Here is a 20495-nt window from a genome sequence, read left to right as displayed (position 1 = left end):
AATGAATATAACTATGACTAATTTTCATAGCTTATTTCCTCTAACCTTCTACTTCAATATTTAGACCAGACAAAGGCGACCCCTGTTGGTAATATACCTAAAAAACACGAATAAAAAGTGTTTCTTACATAAACTCTTGGCTATCTTAGAAAAGGTTAATAGCCTTTATAATCATGCAATGTCTACTTTACACGATGTAAACCTAGTTCTTGACTATTTGACAAATAAAGTCAATAAATGAAAATATAGAATAAAATATACACCTACAATTTATAGTAATCGTAGTATCACACTAAAAGTATTAATAAATAGGCTTTTTTATATGGCTTCTTGCTGCAAAATTGAAAACTTTAAAACAAATTTTGAATTTATACATGGCATGCACTGCGCATGTCTGTCAAATGATTTACAGTCAAAACCCCATTTTGGTAGAAAACCGCATCCATCTACCCTACCCTTCAAGTAAACGGGCAACGAGCTTAAACCACAACTATGCCTTCACGGTTAGGGCAAAATATCTCCTTAATGTCTGCTAACGGTTTTTAGTCTTGCCCCCTCCATTAACTACAAGGGAAGAAAAGATAAATCAGGAGGAGCATTATGGACAAGATGGGAAAAAAGGAAGGAAATAACAAAATTGAAAACACGTTTTTTTATTGAAAACATTATTTTAACATTTCAAAGCAAAATTGTTTATATGAATAATTATGCCATTTTATTTTAACAATTGTATTCAGGTAGCAAAAGTTTGAAATCGTATTTGCTGTGCAGCCGAGTGCGGAACTATTTCGGGCAGCAAATGTTTCAGTGGGGATGATCATCTGAAACGGAATTCCATCTGTTTGCACTGCTATAACGTGGGTCGTAGCTAAACTATCATGATGAGTTAAAAGTAAGAACATTTTGTTTAAATAGTTTTTGTTTTTGTAATTATATAAAAATGGCAGAAAAGCGCCGCGCCGGTGCTTCGGCAAAGTCTGCTGTTCCAGTGAAAAAAGGGAAAAGCCCTGAGTTTAATGGGGCTGAATTTAAAGCCATGCTGAAGAACCCCACCACTGCTATGAAGGGTAAGTAAGCACATGCATAATTATTCCCGATGTATATTTAAAATAATATAATTTATATAACCCTCTATAAACTTCTGTACTTAAATGATTGCCTACCCTATGTACAGGGCTGGAGACATTCGTGTCAATTGCGAGGAAATTGCCCTGTCTTGATCTGTATGATGTAGTTGAGGGCTACCTTAAGATATCCATGGAGTGTGCAGAGATATTCCAACTGCTGGAAGGAGAGAAGCACGCAGAAAATGAGGTAGGTTAGTAGTCTGGGCGGATGTCTGAACTGTCTGCTCGGTCATAATAACCTGCTACAATCTGTCCTCTGCACAGACCATGCTGGTTTTTGAGAGCTTGGAAGTGATTCTTTTGAGGACAGCCAGCGACCTCTCCCACTTCAACATGGTTGGCAATGGGATTGTGAGAAAGATTGTTTCAAGTCACATGAAACTTCTGCAGGGATCTCTGCACTCGGCAAATCATAGGTTGGTTTAATGAGTGCTGCACAAAAAATTGCGTTTCCTCCTAACTGCTGGCGTTTTAAAAGTGTTTTCACTGTTGTGAGCAGACTCGTTCGTCACTGCCTCAATCTACTGTCCACCATGGTGTCCCAGGGTGTGGAAGCTGCTCGAGAAGTCTTCAGTCACATTCATATAAAGGCTCTGTCAGGACTGGAGAAGAGAAGGGATAAACTGGTGCGATTCTCCTTTTTTCTTTTGCAGTGTTTTTGTAGATGTTGTAAAATAATGCAGTCTCCTCCGTGTGTTTCCACAGGGAAGACCAGATGTCCGTCTGGCTTTTATTCAGTTTGCCTTGTCCTTTTTGGTGTCAGGAGATGGTGCAATCATTGGGCAAATATTAGAAGTTAAAGGTAAGTTTTATTTGTAGAATATAGGTAAGGCTGGATGGAGAGGCATCTTTTCAGCACTATGGCCCTCGTTTATGGAACAGTCAGCCATAGGACCTGAGAGCCGCAGAGAGCATAGTTGCTTTAACCCTAGAACATTGTACTTATAAATAGTGACGCCATCACTTTTGCTGAGTAATTTTTACCCAATATAGTATACCCAAAAACAGTACTTGTCATAAAAAACAGATCAAAACATAACAACACATGATACATTAGTGGTTTTCTTTTATTTTCAACTGTGATATCTGTAAACAAAATTGAAACAGAAATACATATGATGTTTCTGAAAACATGCTTAAAAAAATTCTTTAAAAAAATAATATTATACTAGAAACTTGGTCTTTGGTTCACCCATTCCTGGGACATGTGAGACCTCCCTGGTGAAAGCACAGACTACGTGACACGCGACATATTGAAATTCATGTAGTTCTGCTCGGGTGAAAATCAGCCGGCGATAGCGCTTTAAGATTAAGAAAAGGTTCAGGACCCATCATTTTAACCAGGCTTTGAGCTAATTTGACTACTTTTAATATTGTTATTTATTTTATTTGTATTTATCTATTTTTTTTAGTTTCATGCATTTACACTAGATTATTAGTAATTTATTTTAATATTCCTTATTTCAATGTTTTATTGTTTATTGCTTTTATCAGTATGTTTACTTTTTAATTCTCATTTTAATAATTTATTTCTGGTGCTTCCTCAGTCGGGTCCTCCCCTCTGGGGCGGCTGCTGTTCAGCCACTGCAGCTCTAGATGGGGACCTGCATCACCGCTTAGCTGTGGTGGAGCGGTCCCCGCCTGTGATGCTGCATTTGGCTGTCAATGCGGCTGTTCACAGAGAGGGAGGTCTTAAATATTAGCGCTTCCTACAGCCAACTTTTTTTTATTTTTTGTTTTAGTGTAAAGCACTTTGTGTTATGTTTTTTATAGGAAAAGTGCTATATAAATAAAGTTTGATTTGATGTGGCCAAAAATTTAATTCCCTTTTTCTACACCAAATTCAATTTCCGATTTGAATCGTTTTTTTTTTTTTTTTTTTTTTTTTTTTTTTTTTTACAAAAATTACAATTGACAATATATTTAGCAAAAACTGTTTTATTTAAATATCTCCTTTGGAAGTTAGCTGGAACACAAAGTGCAGCTCAATACAGGCTGGTGTTTTCTGAGTTGCCACTAGCTTGGGCATCTTGTACAGACAAATATTTGTCGCGCTCAAGAGAGTATTTTTTGTGTGGGTGACTTTCTTATTTTGCTCAGAGCTCCTTCCGCACATCTTGAGTTCGGGCGTGAGGGAGGACAGGATGTCTACGGTCAATTTGATTTTGTCTACACTGATGACAAGGGTAAGTGCATTGAAAAATGAACCCAAATCATATATTTTTGTTCAAATCTATTAATTTTTTTTATCTGTGTGTGTTTTCCGCAGGTTGTGCTTAACAAAGCAATAAGTAAAACCCAGAAAGTGCGGTTTTTTACTCCTGTGGTGTTGAGCAACATCGCCTCTCTGTACAGATGGAAGGGGATTCCAGACGCCACCACTGATGACTGTGATGTGAGTGACTGGCATCGTCTTTAGCGTAAGCTGCAGCCAGCACAACTAACACGTGTTATAACACACTTCTCTTTACTTCACACACTTGTAGATGGTACAAGACTCGTCTGGGGTATCGGTGGTTCGAAAACTTGTTCACCGCTTTTTGCTTGAGCTTTGTTGCTCGCGTAAGCACGGCATCATCTTTCATGATGCCCACTTCGGAACCGCTGGCGGGTACGTCTTTATCATTCCAAGGATATTTTCAATTTGCCAGAAATGTTGTAACAATCCGGTTGTTTCAAATACTTGCAGAGGTGGCAACATTGTCTTGCTTCAGTTCTTGGTGGGGCTAAAGCAGGCAACGGAGGATGAGCTGGTTGCAGAGCTGGTGGTCAATATCCTGAAAAACAGTCCTGACATTCTGTCCCGATACTTCAAAGAGACTCAGTATTCATACACCCCTCGCCTCAAAAGTGCCTGGCAAGACAATGTTAATCTGCTGAAAAAGGTAGCTACTGCAAGCATATTTGTTGTATTCAGACGTGTTTCATTGTAATCAATTCATGCGAATTACTTGACCAGATCTATGAGGCGCAGCCTGACATCTCCACAGTTTTTCAATTCGGTGAGATGATCCCTCTGAGCCGCCTGATCTCCATGATTATGGTCATTTCTCTTCCTCCGGTCTGCAATAAGACCTTCTTCACCCAGGGCCTCAGTGTAAGTCACCCAACCTCTTATTTTGTAAGAAACCCAAAAAAGGAAAATGTTAAGTATATCTTTGCTTCGTTGACAGCTTGCTAACAATAAGGTGCAGCTCACGACTGTGTCAGTGATAAACTTCGTACTGAAAAGAACCAGTAAGAATATAGAGTACCTTCTGGACAAGGCGGTGTGGGAAAGGTCCGATGTTTACTCTGCAGAGATGATGGAGCAGTTGGTGCAGCAGTACAGGGAGGCACTTGGCAAAGTAAGCTAACAGAGGCACCTTATGTCACACATTCATACCTCTCTGATGTGGTTTACTTATTTTTTTTTGTGGTCCAGATTTTGCCTGACATGACGACCATCATTTCGACATGGCAGTCACTGAGCAAGAAGGAAAAAACTGAAGGCGACGATAATAAATCTACGGGTGACGGGAGTGCTGACCTGGCTGAAACCAAAACTGACCTGCCAGGTAAAAAGCTTCAAAACATGCATCTCTATTGTTTTCATCAGTCTTTTAAAAAGGCTGAGAAACAGCTGAGATTTGTATTTGCAGTTGCTGAGACGACTGAAGTCGTTTTGCTGAAGGCTTTGATTCTTCAAGTCATTTGCCTTTACCAGAGGGTCATGCCCCACCTGGTTCTACAGTGCAAATTTGATTTCAGCAAACTCCTAAAAGGTGAAGAACATTGACATTTTTATGCTTGATGTTCTACAGTATTTGCTGAAATCCCTTGTCAAACATTTTCAGGGATAGTCTCAGAGAAGGGAATGAAGGAAGAGGTTCCTCCAGTCTTACAGTATCAGATACTCCAGTTAGCTTTAGATCTACCAGCAAGCAAATTCTCCTGGTTTCACATTCAGGTAAACACACCAAATGTTGCTCTTTTTAACGTTTATTTTCTATTTTTGATTATTTATTTTTTCTCCAGTTATCATCTATACTGAAGTGTTTTTTTTTGCGCTTTCTCCAAACAGGAAGTTGCAGATGCCGACTCTGCAGAAAAGTCTGTTCTTTATCTGCTTCTCAAGATGTTTATCAGCAGCAGCAGAAGTCACCTGAGATCTTCCACACAGAAGCTGGTTGTCAAAGTAAGACATGCACTGTGAGGGACAGCCCAGCATGTGCACGGTTTATGCTGGGCCGGTCTATCAAGGTTTTGTGCCTAGAGCAGTGCTTCTCAAATAGTGGGGCGGGGGCACGAAGCGATGCCAGGGGGGGCGCGCGGTGGTGGCGGTTTTAGGCACAGGTTTGTCCGGTGCGCAAATTTAACGTGGGGGCAGCGGTGACAGCGGCTCAGTGCTTGGAAAATAATCTGGTCCACTATTCGGTTCCTATTGTCTGTTCTGTCTGTCCGCGGCTGCGCGAGTGAGAACGAAAGGGGAGGGGTGGTGTGGGCCCTGTCTGCCAGGGGAATCGGGGCACGCGGACCACTGCTACCGCTGCCTGTTGCCCAAGATCACCGCTGCCCTTAGATTCCTAAACTCATGCTAACAATGTCATTCTTTATGAACTATTGTAGACATTTTGATGACGTGTCTTTATTTTCCATCCATGTTTTCTTTGTCTGCCTGTGGTTTAGTTAGTGTCAGACAGACATAAAGACAGCAGGTAATGCAGGAAAACAGCTGCACTTTTATGAGATCAGAAATAAACAATCCGTCATTTAGAAAAAAAAAATCAGCACGTTTTTACCTATTTCTTCAGACTAAAAACGTTAAATATATTGGTGCTGCTGTGTTAATGTTTCAGATCAATTTAGATTTAATATTATTTATTGATTGAATTATTTTTTTCAGCATCAAATGGTTCAGTTGGTCAAAATGTTTCTAGTTTAAATAAGGAATGACAGATTTTTTTTATTTCAGGTACTTTCAGCTTCTTTTCTGTTTTAGACTAGAACAGGGTTTCTGTGGCTAAATAAAGTTAATATTTGTTGAAAGTGGATTTATTTTGCTTTTTTCTTTTGTTAGTGTTAAAAGATACAATTTTAGGTATACAAATTTTATAGATACTGACCTGATGTATTGTCACCGCGCGAGTGTGTCTGTGTGTGTGTGTGTGTGTGGGGGGGGGGGGGGGTATGGGGGGGGTCAGGGGGGGCGCGAAACATTTTCTTTTCCTAGGGGGGGCCTGGCAAAAAATAATTGAGAAGCACTGGCCTAGAGGAAGCATTTTTACGGGTCCCATTCAAGAAGATGGGCAAGAATAGATTCCTATTAAACCCATGACACTTATTTATGCAAATATGTATCAAACCACTTTGGCTGCCAACTGATCTCAATTTAGCTTCTATGTGAAAGCGAGAACATAAGTGACTTTTTTATAGCGGAAAATAAATAAAGATGCCAATGGGGATAAAGTTATTGGAGCTCCAATATCCGTAAAAATCAGTCAGAGACAAACATGCCAAAAATCTAAAAATAGTTTTTACATGAAAAAGTAATTAACCTTACTTAAGAAGTAGAAATAAATTGGGTACTGTAGGGGTGTACTTTTCATAGTTTACAATCCATATACTGTACGTCTAAAAGACCATATTTGCATATTAATATTACTTGATACTCAAACATAATTTTTGTACTTGCGTGCTACTTTTCAGTTTCCTATTTTCTCCTTCAGAAGATTTCTAATCACTTAGAACTGACCTTTTTCTGGAGCACATTCATAAAAGACTTTTTTGGATATTGTTTTACAGTTTAGCAAATAAACAAAACAATGACATTCCTCAAAAAATTGTGATTGTTTTTGAAATAAAGTCACTTTTCTCTTTTGGTGCCTTTAGTTTGACCAGAACTCTTATTTTAGATGTTTTGTTTTAATGCTGCTGTTTGTTTCTGCACAGATTTATTTTACTGTCACAGCATAAAAGGGGTTAGACGACTTTTTTTGTGTACAGAACTCAAATTTGGTAGATTTGTAATAAACTAGTTTAGACACTGACATCCTTGTTTGAGCTTTGAAGCAATCATCATGCTCAATCATCATATGGGTTGGTCATGTGTGGCTACATTTGGTGTCCGGCCTAAAACTGGGATATGGTGTGTTTAGATCTACAGTTGGGCTGTACCAAAGACTACAGATTTTAGGCGCCTTCCCTTGTGTACACTCAGTATCATTGGGTGGATTTAAACCACCACTTCATCTTTACAGGAGGAGCAACAGGTGTAGAAATCCTTGCATTCGTTTTTTCTTGTGGTGTGTTCAGGTGCTCCAGGATACTGGTGTGTTTGAGCACACGTGGATGGAGCTTGAACTCTGGCTAAATCAGCTGGACAGAGTAAAACCAAACCAGCAGGAGACTGTGATCCAGTTTTTGGAGCGGGTAAGTCTCAACTGAGTGGCTTTTATAACTTAAAAGACCCACTCCGATCGTCTTTTGATCTAGTTTTAAACCGTTCCCAGTGGTCTTTTAATTATGATAATTCTTTTTTTAGCTAAAAAAAATAAATAAAAACTGTTGTTTTCTAGAGCAGTGAGCTTGTGGCCCACCCAGAGTTTTTCTGCGTCTCAACTACAATCTTTTTCAAACAGCATTTATTTGTCTGCTCCTGATTCACAACGACATAAAGAAAAAAATACTCAGAAATACAATTTAAGTTGAATTTTTTTATTTCTGTCCTCTATTATGAGAAAAATGAATCAGGAACATGTTAAAAACACCATTTCCATGGAGTGGCTCTTTAAATATCTCACAGATATGCTGTAAATTGATCATAACCCATCTTTCTCTTGACATCAGGTGTTTGTTAAGCTGGTGTGCAACTCGTACGAATACACAGATAAAGTCGCCAGCCTCGTCCAGGAGGCAGCTTATCTGCAAGCTAACCTGAGCAGCCAGGAGGGAGATGCAAGCAGTCTGCCGGTCTCACACATAGATGGTGAGGTTTTAAACACGCAATCAATTTTGTATTTTGTGAGTCTGAGCATTTAATTTATAAACATGTGCAAAAGTATTGTTTTCTCCCTAAAGTTTGACCCCATATGAATACTGTTCAGATGTTTTAGACATGCTGGACATCATCATGGAGGGAAGTGAAGGGGAGATGGAGGAGTTCGGCCCCACCCTGAGTGAAGAGCTCATTATCCAGACATTCCCCTTCAGTGCTGTGGTACCCGCTGCCCTGGAAGCTCGGAATAAACTTAAATCCGACAAGGGTGAATCCATCAATACACGTTTTCTGAGTTAGAAAATACCCACTTGGTATTTAAAGCATCAAAAAAATTGTCATTTTAAGTCAGAAATAAGAAGTTTTTTTTTTTTGTCTGTTAGGAGAGGTCTGTGAATACCTGTCTGCAGTGCTCTCTGATGTGCTGCACTGTCAGAGAGACCCGCTCCCCCTATGCCTGGCTCTGCTACACTACGATAAAGAGCTTGTCTCTTCTGGAACTCCGGCTTCCTCTCATCTGTCTGTTCTTCACCTCCACCAGTATTACTCAAGCTGGTTGCCTCAGCAGAGCCGTGAAGAACTGGTGGGTTTTCAGAAATGGAGATTGTGGTTCTAAAATCTCATACAAATACTTAAAAACATTTTTCTTTTTTACAGTTCAAGTCTTCTGCATGCCTCTCCAACGAAGAACTAACGTCAAACTCCTTCTCTACACTGATGAAAGCTGCATACATGCAAGGACCAAGCACTTTAACAACAAACACCTTCAGAAAGAACATAGAAGCAGCTCTGGACTCAATGTTACTGGCTGAGTTTCCGATTGCAATCAAGCAGGTTTTACTTTACGTGAAATCTACAGTGGAAAACTTTGGCACGGTGAGATCGTAAACCCCAACCCAATGTTGAGCAAAATCTAAAGATGTGACAAAATAAAAATTCTCTTTTCCATAGTTTTCCAAAGAGACTGGAACAGCACTCCTGAAGACTTTAATGGGAATTCTCCAAGATATGATGACGAAACTTCAAAGCTTTGCAGAAACGCAAAACTCTGAAGCAGCACCAGCAGAGGAAGAGCAAGACGCATCTGATTTATTTCTGGACGTTAATCAGTCATCGATGGTTGAAACAAATAAAAACCAGGTACGATTTTTAATATTGTTATTCTTTATTCAGGGAGTTGCTGAGAATCTGATTCTTTTTGCCACCGTGTGTTTTCAGATTCTTGTTGCAGCTCTCGGTTCCATCTTCAAACATCCGTGTTTGGAGCAGTGGTTCTTGGCTCTGGAGTTGTCCGCATTGCCTCCTCACTCCTTGAAGCCCGTCAGGCTGAAGCACCTGTGTGCTCTGATGACAGACGGGACTCTAACTCTGCTGCAGATCGGCGCTCCTGTTCTTCGGGATCTTTGCCACGCAGAGCTGCTCTCTGGCTGCATGAGTGCAATAAAGCGAGCTGTTCTCAAAGAATTATCGGAAAAGCGTCCCCACCCTCCAAAGAGTCACTCCAGAACTTTCCAAGCTCTCCTGTCTTTACACAGTTACATGGATTCCAGTAATTTGAGGGAAGTAGCCTTGAGTTTGCTGCTCCAACCTCAGGACACTCTCATTTGTGTCAGCAGTGAGACGGCCGGGTCCGACCTCAGCATTTACGGTCACGCGGCGCTGCAAATTCTCACAACTCGTACGTCTATGACTTCAGAGGATGACTGTGCTTTTCTGACACCGGCACACCTTCAGGGTTTGAGTACCCTTCTGCTCTCCTGCTCCAGCCCCGAGCCCGCAGCCTTGATGCTCCAGACTCTGTCCAGAGAGCCGAGCTTTGCCAAGCTAATGCACACAGACGTGCTCTCACGCTGCCTCCAGGAACCTCTCCCAGACTTTCTGGCCATCAACTCACTGCTGCTGCAAAACTGCTCCTCTCACCGCCTCTGCTTTGAGTTGTGGTGCCTTGAACCTGCAAACATGGCAAAACTATCAAGGGAAACAGAAGCTTTCCTTCCACTGATCAACACCTATTTAGAGGTCGCAAGCAGAGAAGATCCAGCTCGACCTAAAGCTGGTGCGTGTTTGATCCTTTGTTTCAAATCATTAGATTTATGTCAGTATGTTTAGTATTTAATACAAATTGCTTCTCTTTTTTTTCAGTTCAAAAAGAAGTTTTAAAAGCCCTAAAACAGGCTCTTCTGGACAAATTGCCTCAGGGCATTCTGGGAAACCTAACAGACGACAGAGAAATTGCAGCAACTGTTGCCAACCTGATCAAACTGTCTACAGACATCAAGGACTTTTGGGATTTGATAAGTTATCTTCCCAGTGTCCTTCCAAATGCGGACAGCTTTCAAAGGTAATATTTAAACATTTATTTAGACCGCACCTTGAATGTTTTTATATTTACTTTTTTTTTTTTCTTTAGATGGAAATTGGTGGATGTTATTACAGATAAACTCGTTGATTACCCGGAAGAACTAGAAAAATGGAGGAAATCGGTTTCCATTGCTGCTTTGAAGTGTCTCACAGCCTCATTCTGTGGTTCTAAAGATCCGTCTGCTGCTGCGACAGAACAGGAGCACAGCGTCCTTCAAACACTGAAGCAGCTGCTGGTGTGTTCACACTGTACCTACAGCACTCATGAATGCTGCTGCTGTTCCTGCTTTGTCTCATTTCTGCTCCTCCCGCAGGCTTTTGCTGAAGACATCCCTGCATCCGAGTGGAACAGTTTTGTCAAAAGTGGACTCAAGTAGGAAATCTCTCCAAGTTGATGTTTCTTTTTTAATCAACAGTCTTAACGCCGCGTAAACTTAAAAATGGTTTCTGCATTCTCCAGGTATCGCTACAGAGATTCTTGTTTCCTGAACACCTTGAGTAGCCTGTTAGCAGTGATGTATGGGGAAGAGGAAGTCCAGAAGGATTTATTACCTTTATCCACGCTACATCTGATGATCAGCAGCCATTCTCAGTTCTTACCAACCATGCTGGGCTGCGGGGAAGAACCAGATAAGAGTCCAGAGAAAGGTACTGTAAGCTAAGAAAAGAATGAACCCTCCTTCACTTAAAGCAGGGGTGTCAGAATCCGGTGTCCAACATTTTTTGAACCAACCTGCCATTGAAGCTCCTTATTTGCTAAACACACCTGATCCAGGAAATCGGCAGCAGATCAGGCGGGATTTCTGGAATACTAGCATAATAATTCGTGCTCTTATTTTGTTGTTTCAGAAGCGCTTGTATCTCTTCTTCTCTGTGTGGTCAAAAAATGCCCAAAAGTCTGCAATATAAGTCACTTTGTTGTTCTTCTGGGAGCATATAGTGCCACACTGTCCACTTCAGGTAAAACATGTCTTTCTGGGACTAATCTGGATGCTCTTTTTCACTTTCCTAGCTATCTTTTCACCCAACTCCCAAATCTGGTTTTGCAGATCAGAAACTTTTACTACTTCTTCAGGAATATGAGAGAAATCAAGCTAGCCTCCTGAAATTCCAGTAAGTCCTATTTTTATGTTTAGCAAAGACGTAGATTTGGCTGAGACATAAACGTGGTGATGCGGAATCGCTGTGTGCAGATCTTTCTTGTGGGGCCCTGCGGCTGTGGAGCATCATAAAACCAGGAAAAGTCTAGGAGCTTCTCTGTGGAAGCAGGCGAGCTCGGATGAGCTGCTGGCTCTGCTGAAGACTGACAGGATGCTCCAGACTATCTCCCAGTTTCCACAGCAACGCAGGATCATCCTGCAGGTTATTATCTACAATTAGGTTTTTTTTCAAAGATGTAAATTCATTTCAATTTGATTAGATGACTGATTTATTTAAGAGAAAATTCCTAACCCTGTTACTTTTTGTTTGAAAAAGTAATCTAATGAAGGGTTTTCTCTCCTAGGATGAAGTGGAACAGCTTTACAGTAACAAAGCAGTGAAGGACCTCAGTAATCTGTATGATCCCTGTTTCCTTTTACCGCTCTTCAGCGTCATACTAAGACCAGGTAGGATATTTCACTTTAACATGCATAGCAAAGGCTCAGAATATTTGGAATCCTTCAGGATCGTTGTTGTTTTAAAATCTTTACTTTCTACACATTCTTTAAAAATTATGTCATATTAATGACGTTTTCTTCTTTCTTCTCACTTTTTTTCCCTGAGTTGATGCGTTTTTTCTTATGTTAGATCAGAGTCTGCCTGTTTGTTGTAACGCCCATGTAAGGATGTATGGCTGCAGTGCTGTTTGCTAAGAAAAGAGGACGATGCTATTAAGTTCAGCCACTCACAGTGATGGAGCTAAGATAGACGAGAAGATTTAAGCAGTTCCAACCATTGAACGTATCTGAGAACTGGACCAACCGAGTGTGACGTCGCCCATAAAAAAGGGTTTACTTCCAGATCCAACAGAATTAAGTCAATTCAGTCACCGTTTTTTGCGGTACGGACACTGCCCTGGTGGAGCCAGAAGACGTCAGTAAACAGTGATTCGGTGTGAGTCAACATTTCTATGGCAATCCTTCTCGCCAATCAGGAGTGAGGTCGTTAAAAGACCACACCCCTTCAAATTATAAGAAAAGTTTAGAGAATTTGTCAAATCAGACATTTCAAATGTTCAACATGAGACCACAAACCTATCGAGGCATCTGGTTGGCCTGTTTATAACTAGAATAACTTGAACTACCAAAAAAAATGTAAAAGGAAAAAAGGATTAGTAAAAAACATGTTTATATAAAAAAGGTAGCAGAGCAAGATTGATTATTCTAACCAATAGAATGACTGAGTAATAGCTGTTTATTTCTCTTTAGAAGTCTATGGCAATTTGGCTTCTTGGAGCCAGCGGGTACTTCCTGTTTGGAGCTTGAGATGGGCGGGGTCACTCAGTCCTCACATACAGTCAAGGGTTCCAATATAAAAGTAGACTGACTTCAAAAGCTAAACTTGAAAGCATCAGATTCCAGCTTTTGAATCTAGCTGTGATTAAATTGTGGGTAAAGAAGGATTGATTTTCAACAGCGGGCGTTTATTCCTCATTGCGTTCATTTCTTGTAACTTTCTCCTGCTGTGTGACAGAATGCGTCATTGACTGCCACAAGTTCATCTCCAGTCATGCTTTGGGATTCACTATAATGGCTCTAAGCAGCTCTGACCCGAAGGTGAGAGCTGCCGCTTACCATGTGCTGGGTTCTTTCTACCAACATCTGGAGGGAGCTCGGTTCCGGGAAAAGAGACAGGTACACTTTAGCATGTTTCACATGTGACGTGTCACATGCTGCACCACTGATGAGCTTTGTTCTCACTGAGCAGATGCTGTATTTGATGGACATAGTGAAGAACGGGATTCAACGGCAGAATCAAAGAGTGCCGTTTGTTCTGACATCCTACATTGCCAAAGTGGCTCAGCAGATGCTCAGACCTGGTCTGTATCAGACTGTCCTTATATGATTCCTGATATTGAACTACCTTCCTCGTCGCTGACGTCTGCTCCTGTCGTCTTTCCTGTTTTACAGAGGATCACATGTACGTGGTCTTGAACAAATTTCTGCTGTCCCAACAGAGTCTGGACTTGAAAAGAGTCCCAGAATTTTTCAAGTTATTCTATAGCTTTGACCTGGAGGTAAAGTACAAATATGATAAATATTGTTGGTTTAAACATTATCTGTTCAGCTCAGACATGTTTAAAATGAAGGTCAGTCATGTTTGTGTTACTTTCTACTGTCTGCAGCACAAGATGGAACGTGAGTGGATCCTAAATGTGCTCGGGGAAGGGATAAATGATGACCACTGCTTCAAACTCTGCAACCAACAAGGCATCTTTCAGAGTCTTTTGGGCTTCGGGAGCAGCCCGCTGTGTGACGAAACCTTCCAGGTACACAGCTGGAAATGCACTTCATCCAGTTTTTGACTTTGATGGGCTGGAAATTTTTCAAAAAAACACGAGAAATGTGTTGAAACACCACAGCAGTTGCAGCTTTGCAATTCACTCTGTTGCGGGAAGATCTTACCTTACACTGAAGATTAAAGGAAAACTTTTCATATGTGGAAATGTATAATGTTAATATTATACATAATATTAATATATTTTGGATTTACTTCGATTTATTTATAGACCCACTTCGATCATGTTTTGGTCTTTTTTAAAAGCATTCCTAGTGGTCTTTTAATCATGATTAGGCCGCTTTTATTCAGAATAATAATGTCGTTTTCTAGGACATAGTTTCTACAGAGCGGCAATAGCCCCACCTTCCTGTTGCTGAGAGCTCTCTGTTTACAATTTCTCTGACTAGATTACAGACCCTCAAACCTGAACATTATCGTGCAACAAAGATGGCGAGCAATATTGGGGCTATCCAGCCGTACAGTTTTTAGACAAATGACAGTTCGGACGAGGAAAACAAAGACGTACCTGGATCTAGGCGTCTACTCTTTTTCTAACCACTTTAATTTCATTTGCATGTGATGCACAATAATTTGAATAAAGAAATAAATCAGAAATGCAATTTTAAGCTTAATTTTCGTTATATATATATATGTCCTCCATCATGAGAAAAATGCCACACATTTTTCATGAGAAATCACCAAAAAAAAACGTTTTCATTGGAGTGGGTCTTAAAGTAAAACTCAAAGTTTGGAGTGTGGGTCTATTAAAATGTAAATGTCTGCACAGGTACAGATCATCAGGGTGTTGTGTAAAGCTGCACGCGTGACAAAAGGAGCTTATAACCTCACCAAGAGCAGCGGAATCCTGAGCTGGATGATACACTTCATTGAAAAAAAGTAAGATCTTACATTTTTTAGTAGAAATAACGTCATTACATTCTATTCATTCTGTTTACTGTATTATATTCCTCAGGAACCTGACGCAGCAGCTGCTGTGTTCCGTCGTGGATCTGCTCTGTGTGCTGTGGTTCACTAACCTCGGGGAGAAGGAAAAGAAGGCCGATGGAGCCGGCGCCTCCTCACCTTCAGGGGAGAAGCCACAAGGAGCGGTGAAATATCTCCCTCTGCCGTTCATCAATGAGTTCCTGTGTGCAGCATCAGCAGTCTGCAGGCACCTCAGGTAAATGCTGCAGGAAAAACATGTCACTCTGTTTTCAGGCTGCTGACAGTCTGAATGATTGGGAGTTGAAATGTCAGAGAACATCAAATAAATGCTGTCCTTTACTCAAGGATGCTTGTGTTTTTGTGACCCACCATCCAGGTTGGGAGTGAAGGCCGCTCAGCTCAGCATGTTTGTGCAGATGCTGAGCACTGCACTGATGCATCGTGGGACAGCTCTCAGTGTAAACAAACAAGCAGAGTGGCTGACGCTCCGTCCACAACCACTGTCCAGCGCCGAAAGCCTCACGCTGCTCCACTGTTGGGCCACTTTGTCCCATAACGCAGCCCTGCTCAGCCAAATCCAGGAGCTGTCTAATAGGCACAAAGTGGCAGAGCTGATGGGTGAGTTCTCTTAAAACATACAAATATGTTGTTTTTATCCAAACAACAAGCAAAACACTATAAAAATACACAATAAAGGTCTTTCACAAACCTGTACTGGTGACGTTTTTAGTAAGCTATTCATTGTACGAGTTTTAGGGCAAAGAAAGCACATTATTATGATATAGACGTTAAATAAACGGCTTCAGAGTTATTTCATAATTTATTATAGGGCAACGGATTGCAAAGAAAACAAAATGCATTTTTTTTTTTTAAATGCTGCAGTACCTTTTCATATTAACATGTGCTGGTTTTTTATTATTGTTTTTCTACACAGAAATATTGTGATAATAAAGTTTTGTGCAGAATTTTTACCACCAATCAAATTTAAAGATGGTAAAAGTTGATATTTACCTTATTTGATTCTTTTTTTTGTGTGCCTTTTAATCAGCTATGCTCACTTACGCTTGTCTTTCTTTGCATTTTTTCTATAACACACTTGTTAATTCCCCTTTTTTTAAAACAATACATTACTTTTTGTAACACAAACCCGTGAGCTAAAGCTCCTGAGAGTTTGATACAACACTGTGTTCCTGGACTGCTTTTGTGTAAAGATATCGACAAACATCGAAGGACATGTAGGAATTACTTTTAAAGACATCATAAATCTCTGTTGAGCATAAACAGCTTTAAATTGTGACTTTTTTTCCATGCTCCCTGGAAAGAATCATTTTTGTGTAACTCTGAAATATTTCCTATTTTCCGTTTTTAGAGAACATTTCCTTTTTTTTTTTCTTTAACTTCTATGTTCTCAAGTTACCTTGGTACCATTTCAAGCTTATTCATTGATCATTCATTGATCATTGATAACCAACTTAACCTGATTTAAAATACCTTGGGCTATTCTAAACTTTCTGTGTCCTAGTAATAATCCCCTGTTTTTTAAAGAAATGTATTTTATATTCTGTTTTTTGAACCCCCTGTTCTCGGTTGGAAATTAAAAATTCCTGTTTTGTTAATCTTGTCCAGCAATGTAAACGTTAAAACATTTTTTTTTCATTACTATAAACCCTTATGTCATGAATGAAACACAATGTTCTTTTTTTCCTTCTGCTTCTACTTTAGGGATGGGGAAAGATAAATTCCGAGGTAAACGGTACTCCTCCCGCACGCGAGGGGAGAACTCAGCAGAGGATGATGAAGGTGACAAACAGGAAAGTCTCCTGCGAGAGTGCAAACCTTCCCTCTGCAGCATCTTCATTCACTGGGAGCCTGAGCTTCACTCCTCTGAAGCCCAGTCGGCTGTGTCCAAAGACGGGCTGGAGCCCCGCCTGCTGGCCTGCGACACTGCACACCTGCTCACCAGGTGGTCTCTGAAGTGGCTGCTGGAGGACGCGTACGAAGACGACAAAGCAAAACAGTTCCTGCTGTGGTTTGAAAAGGCTGTTCAGAGACACAGGAAGATGGTGAAAGCGGTGATGTTGGATCCTGGGTTGAAAGCAGACCTGCTCTGTCTCTACCATCGCTCCTTTGAAACGGACTCCAGCTCCACAGCAACCTTAAAGAGGTTTACCCACATCATGATCCGCATGTTGGAGACAGAAGGTCAGCTGACGGACTACCACCGGGCGGTGATGTCCGCCTGCATTCAAGAGCCTTCTCATGAGTCCAGACAAGGTAAGACCAAAGGATTCTGGGAAACTCTATTTATACATTGAACTTCTGTGCCTTTTTATTGTACTTGTTACCATACAGACCAGAAGTTCTTTTTAATACAACTTTTATTTTTCCTTGTTCAGCCTAATAACACGTAAATTGAACCAAAACGTAACATTTTTTTGTTGGTTCTGGCTCGGACATGACCCAATAAGAGTTCTGATTCTGTCATGTTCTTTTCTCATCTGGACCTAAAGACGGAGTAAATGGAAAAGTACCACACTGCGCACTATTTTCTTCTAATTTGCTGCTGTTGTTTTCTTTTCCAGAAGCAGGGCTGTTCCTTTTGTCCATGTTCATCCACGAGTTGTGGAGCGGAGCAGCTTCAGCAGAACTCTTCCTGTCTTATGTCGGTTTGGTGACCAAAACCAAGAACCAGAAACCAAAAGGATCCAAATCATCAAAGACACAAACCGCTGTCAGAGCCATCTGTGAAGAGATTGTTGCCATAAAGATTTAAATTAGATATTTCCCACTTTTGTATGACCCAATTGTACATATTAACTATGAACCTGTAACATAATTTGACTTTATTTCTCTGGTATTGAAATTCATAGAACAATATTTCTGAAACTTTTGAGCTATAATGTAAATTTCTGTGTTTTTTAAGGGAAGTAGAAATGTGGAGATATGAAAGAGATGGAAAGTTCACAGAATGTAAAGAAAATGTCTCATATTTTGGCTTAATCAGACTTTTAATGTTTGCAGAATTATAAAACAAGTGTTTACCAAATGTCTGTTGTCAGAAAACAACATGCTCCCCTGGTGTTTTTATGCATATTTTTTAGATAACTATTAATCTTTGAGCAAAAATGAACAATATTTAAAAAAAAAATCATAAATTTTAAAATAAAGGTAAGATATACTGAAAAGCCATTATGTCAAATGAATAGTGAAATAAGTTCTGAAATAAAGGGCTGTTCCCCTAACAGAGCCTCCATTTGCACATGGAGTCTGGAGATTTTATTAGAAAGATGCAATACAGAAACGTAGCATATAGAGATTTACTGTTGACTATAGACCTACGCGTTAGTAAGTAAACTAACTCAAACTTAGTTAGTTTACTTACTCTAACTAAGTTAGAGTAACTTGGTTAATTGTGAACTTAGTTCACAATCATTAACTGATTGACTCATTCACAACCAGTTAAATGTATGTATCACAAGTTGATCTAAATCTTTTTGACAGATTTTTGTGTGCCGTGTATCAAAGAAACTCCATTGGAGGTCAGTAAGCACTGAGCTACGTTATTTGAATTTGTCTATTTGGAATTATTACACAAATCCTTCATATTATATAGCATGTTTTAGTATTAAAAAAGGACATGTCTATTATGTGGACATGGTTACCTCTAACGTATTCACATATTAAGCATTAGGAGCTTCTTTCTGTTCAAGCCGTAGATTCTCTGTAGGTTTCATTTCTCCTAAGTCTGCGCCTCCTGCAATAAGAATAACAGGGAAAAAATGACCTAAATACCCTTATGTGGGTTTAAAACCATTCAGATTCCAATTGTATTCTTGATTTTAATAAATCATCTCGCTTACTTTGGCATACTCCCAGTAACAGACATGAGATTCAAGGTGAGAAAGAGAAATCCCACAAATGCAACCAAAGAAATCCAGAGAATTATGACAATTGAGTCTGAAAAAGAGATAATGATAATAATAGTAATGAGGGAGCTGAAAAAAATGAAGTAAAAAGAATCTAAAAACTTACATTTGTTGTATTTCAGTTTGCTGGCATCCACAATAACTGGATCAAGATAATCATAGTAGTACTCCCATTCGTACAAAACATCACCGGTTATGTTTCCTGCTGCAACCAGCGTGTCATTTATTGATAAACGTGTTCTGTTCCTGAAAAAAAAGACACAAACACGTGAGAAATGGAGATTTTCTTCCCCCGCTCCATAAGGACAAAAGTAATAGTCTAACTCACATGAATGCAAACTTAGGGAGGACGATGTTTTCTTCCTGCTCAGAGTTCTCTGCTTGTGTGCAGATATATGACCACTAGAAGGCGTTTCTGCCCAATTCTAGCTGGTGTCATGTGGTTTACAAAACTAAACAGGTTTATTCTCTTGTGGATGGAATAAATAAGAATAAAAAACATTAACATTTAAGACCTGTAAGCATACTAAATTAATTTGGAGCAACTCTCTTCTTCTTATAATGACTCATAATTTAACTACATATTTATTTTCTTGACACGAATAAACATGCTGTTTGGTTTTACTGATAATCAAAACCAAAACATTTTTACTATTCTATTTGATAAATTTCTTGATTTTACTAACAAGAAATACTATCAAATTGAATTTAACAAGAAAACACCAAAGGTCTTTACTATTAGTATTACTTTCCAGAGATTACATTAAAAGAAAGAAAGGTAAAAAAAGAAACCTAACAGAAAACGCGGTTGAAACCTGTCATCTCTCCTACCTTTGTCAGGCATAATTTTACTTTTATTTTGGTTGTATTTTACATTTACCCCCCCCCCCCCCCCCCGCGTTTGTCTTGATGCAGTTAGTTGTTACTCGTCATTTCTGTTTTTTTCGATCTTATATGTGTGTTTGATATTAACAATCGTGTATTGTGCAAGTGACTGTTAATTTCTGTAAGTTGAAAAATGTAAAATAAAGTTTGTTGAAAAAAATAGTCATTTCTGTTTTTTTTTTTTTTTTTTTTTTTTTTAAATAACGGTCCATTTGAAAAATAGATGAAAGGATGCCTGAAAATAACTTTAAAATAAATATTAAAAAAAAAAAAAGTTTCTTTCAAGCGTTTCTAAAATTATTTTTGAACTCTCCTCTCAGTGATCCTGGAACGTACCATCCCACATGTTGACTTTAACGTAATTTGCCCTCGACATTTTCAGAGTGGAACAGTCCAAGGCCGCGAAAGGCTGCTGCTAAGCAAAGATCCTCCTAGCGTGGCTATCCAAATGTATATGTTCGACACAGTTGTTCTAGCGCTAGTTTTTTAATTGGAACATTTATTTAAATGTTTATCTTTGTGTTAGAGTCACCTAAAAGAGCGCTATAATCGACCTGTTTTCAACATTAACTTAGAGTGATGGAGGCAGTCAACGCATTCAACATGGAGGTAAACTTTACTAGTGTTCCGGTATCTGATGCTAAATCTGTTAGCTAACCTTGAAGCTAACTTCTAATTTCATAGTTTAGTTCGGAGTTTGCGGTTTCTGCTTCATACTCGAACACACAAAACCCCTTTCTCGTTTAATTATTTTAATATATATATTACTGTTGTAAGTTTGTAATGTTTAATCAG

General features: G+C 39.6%; 2 protein-coding genes across 3 annotated transcripts in view; both read left to right on the top strand.

Annotated features, from left to right (window-relative positions):
- Positions 1-819: 819 nt before the first annotated feature.
- urb1 (URB1 ribosome biogenesis 1 homolog (S. cerevisiae)) lies at positions 820-18148 on the top strand. Its single transcript, XM_023961686.1, has 39 exons — positions 820-1067; positions 1175-1314; positions 1392-1543; positions 1627-1753; positions 1833-1929; positions 3228-3313; positions 3397-3522; positions 3614-3738; positions 3817-4012; positions 4087-4224; positions 4301-4474; positions 4552-4684; positions 4769-4891; positions 4964-5076; positions 5191-5304; positions 7422-7538; positions 7956-8094; positions 8213-8371; positions 8487-8686; positions 8761-8979; positions 9055-9243; positions 9322-10159; positions 10246-10444; positions 10514-10700; positions 10779-10837; positions 10925-11112; positions 11314-11424; positions 11514-11577; positions 11658-11826; positions 11969-12071; positions 13138-13298; positions 13372-13483; positions 13575-13681; positions 13790-13933; positions 14732-14841; positions 14918-15124; positions 15266-15507; positions 16612-17163; positions 17472-18148. Exons 1-39 carry the CDS (start codon positions 941-943, stop codon positions 17660-17662), a joined length of 6738 nt encoding a protein of 2245 aa, XP_023817454.1. The 5' UTR covers positions 820-940; the 3' UTR covers positions 17663-18148.
- Positions 18149-20073: 1925 nt separating this feature from the next.
- Positions 20074-20495, top strand: part of LOC101174611 (splicing factor, arginine/serine-rich 15) — a 29901-nt gene continuing 29479 nt past the window's right edge. For both annotated transcript variants that reach the window (XM_020708120.2, XM_011482333.3), the window contains exon 1: positions 20074-20309. In XM_020708120.2, the coding sequence (XP_020563779.1) occupies positions 20280-20309 (30 nt within the window). In that variant the 5' untranslated portion in view covers positions 20074-20279. The remainder of the gene's footprint in view (positions 20310-20495) is intronic.

Source organism: Oryzias latipes, chromosome 13 (genome assembly GCF_002234675.1).
Source record: "Oryzias latipes chromosome 13, ASM223467v1".
In the NCBI taxonomy this organism is placed as follows: Eukaryota; Metazoa; Chordata; class Actinopteri; order Beloniformes; family Adrianichthyidae; genus Oryzias; species Oryzias latipes.
This window is presented reverse-complemented; position numbering and strand designations above follow the sequence as displayed.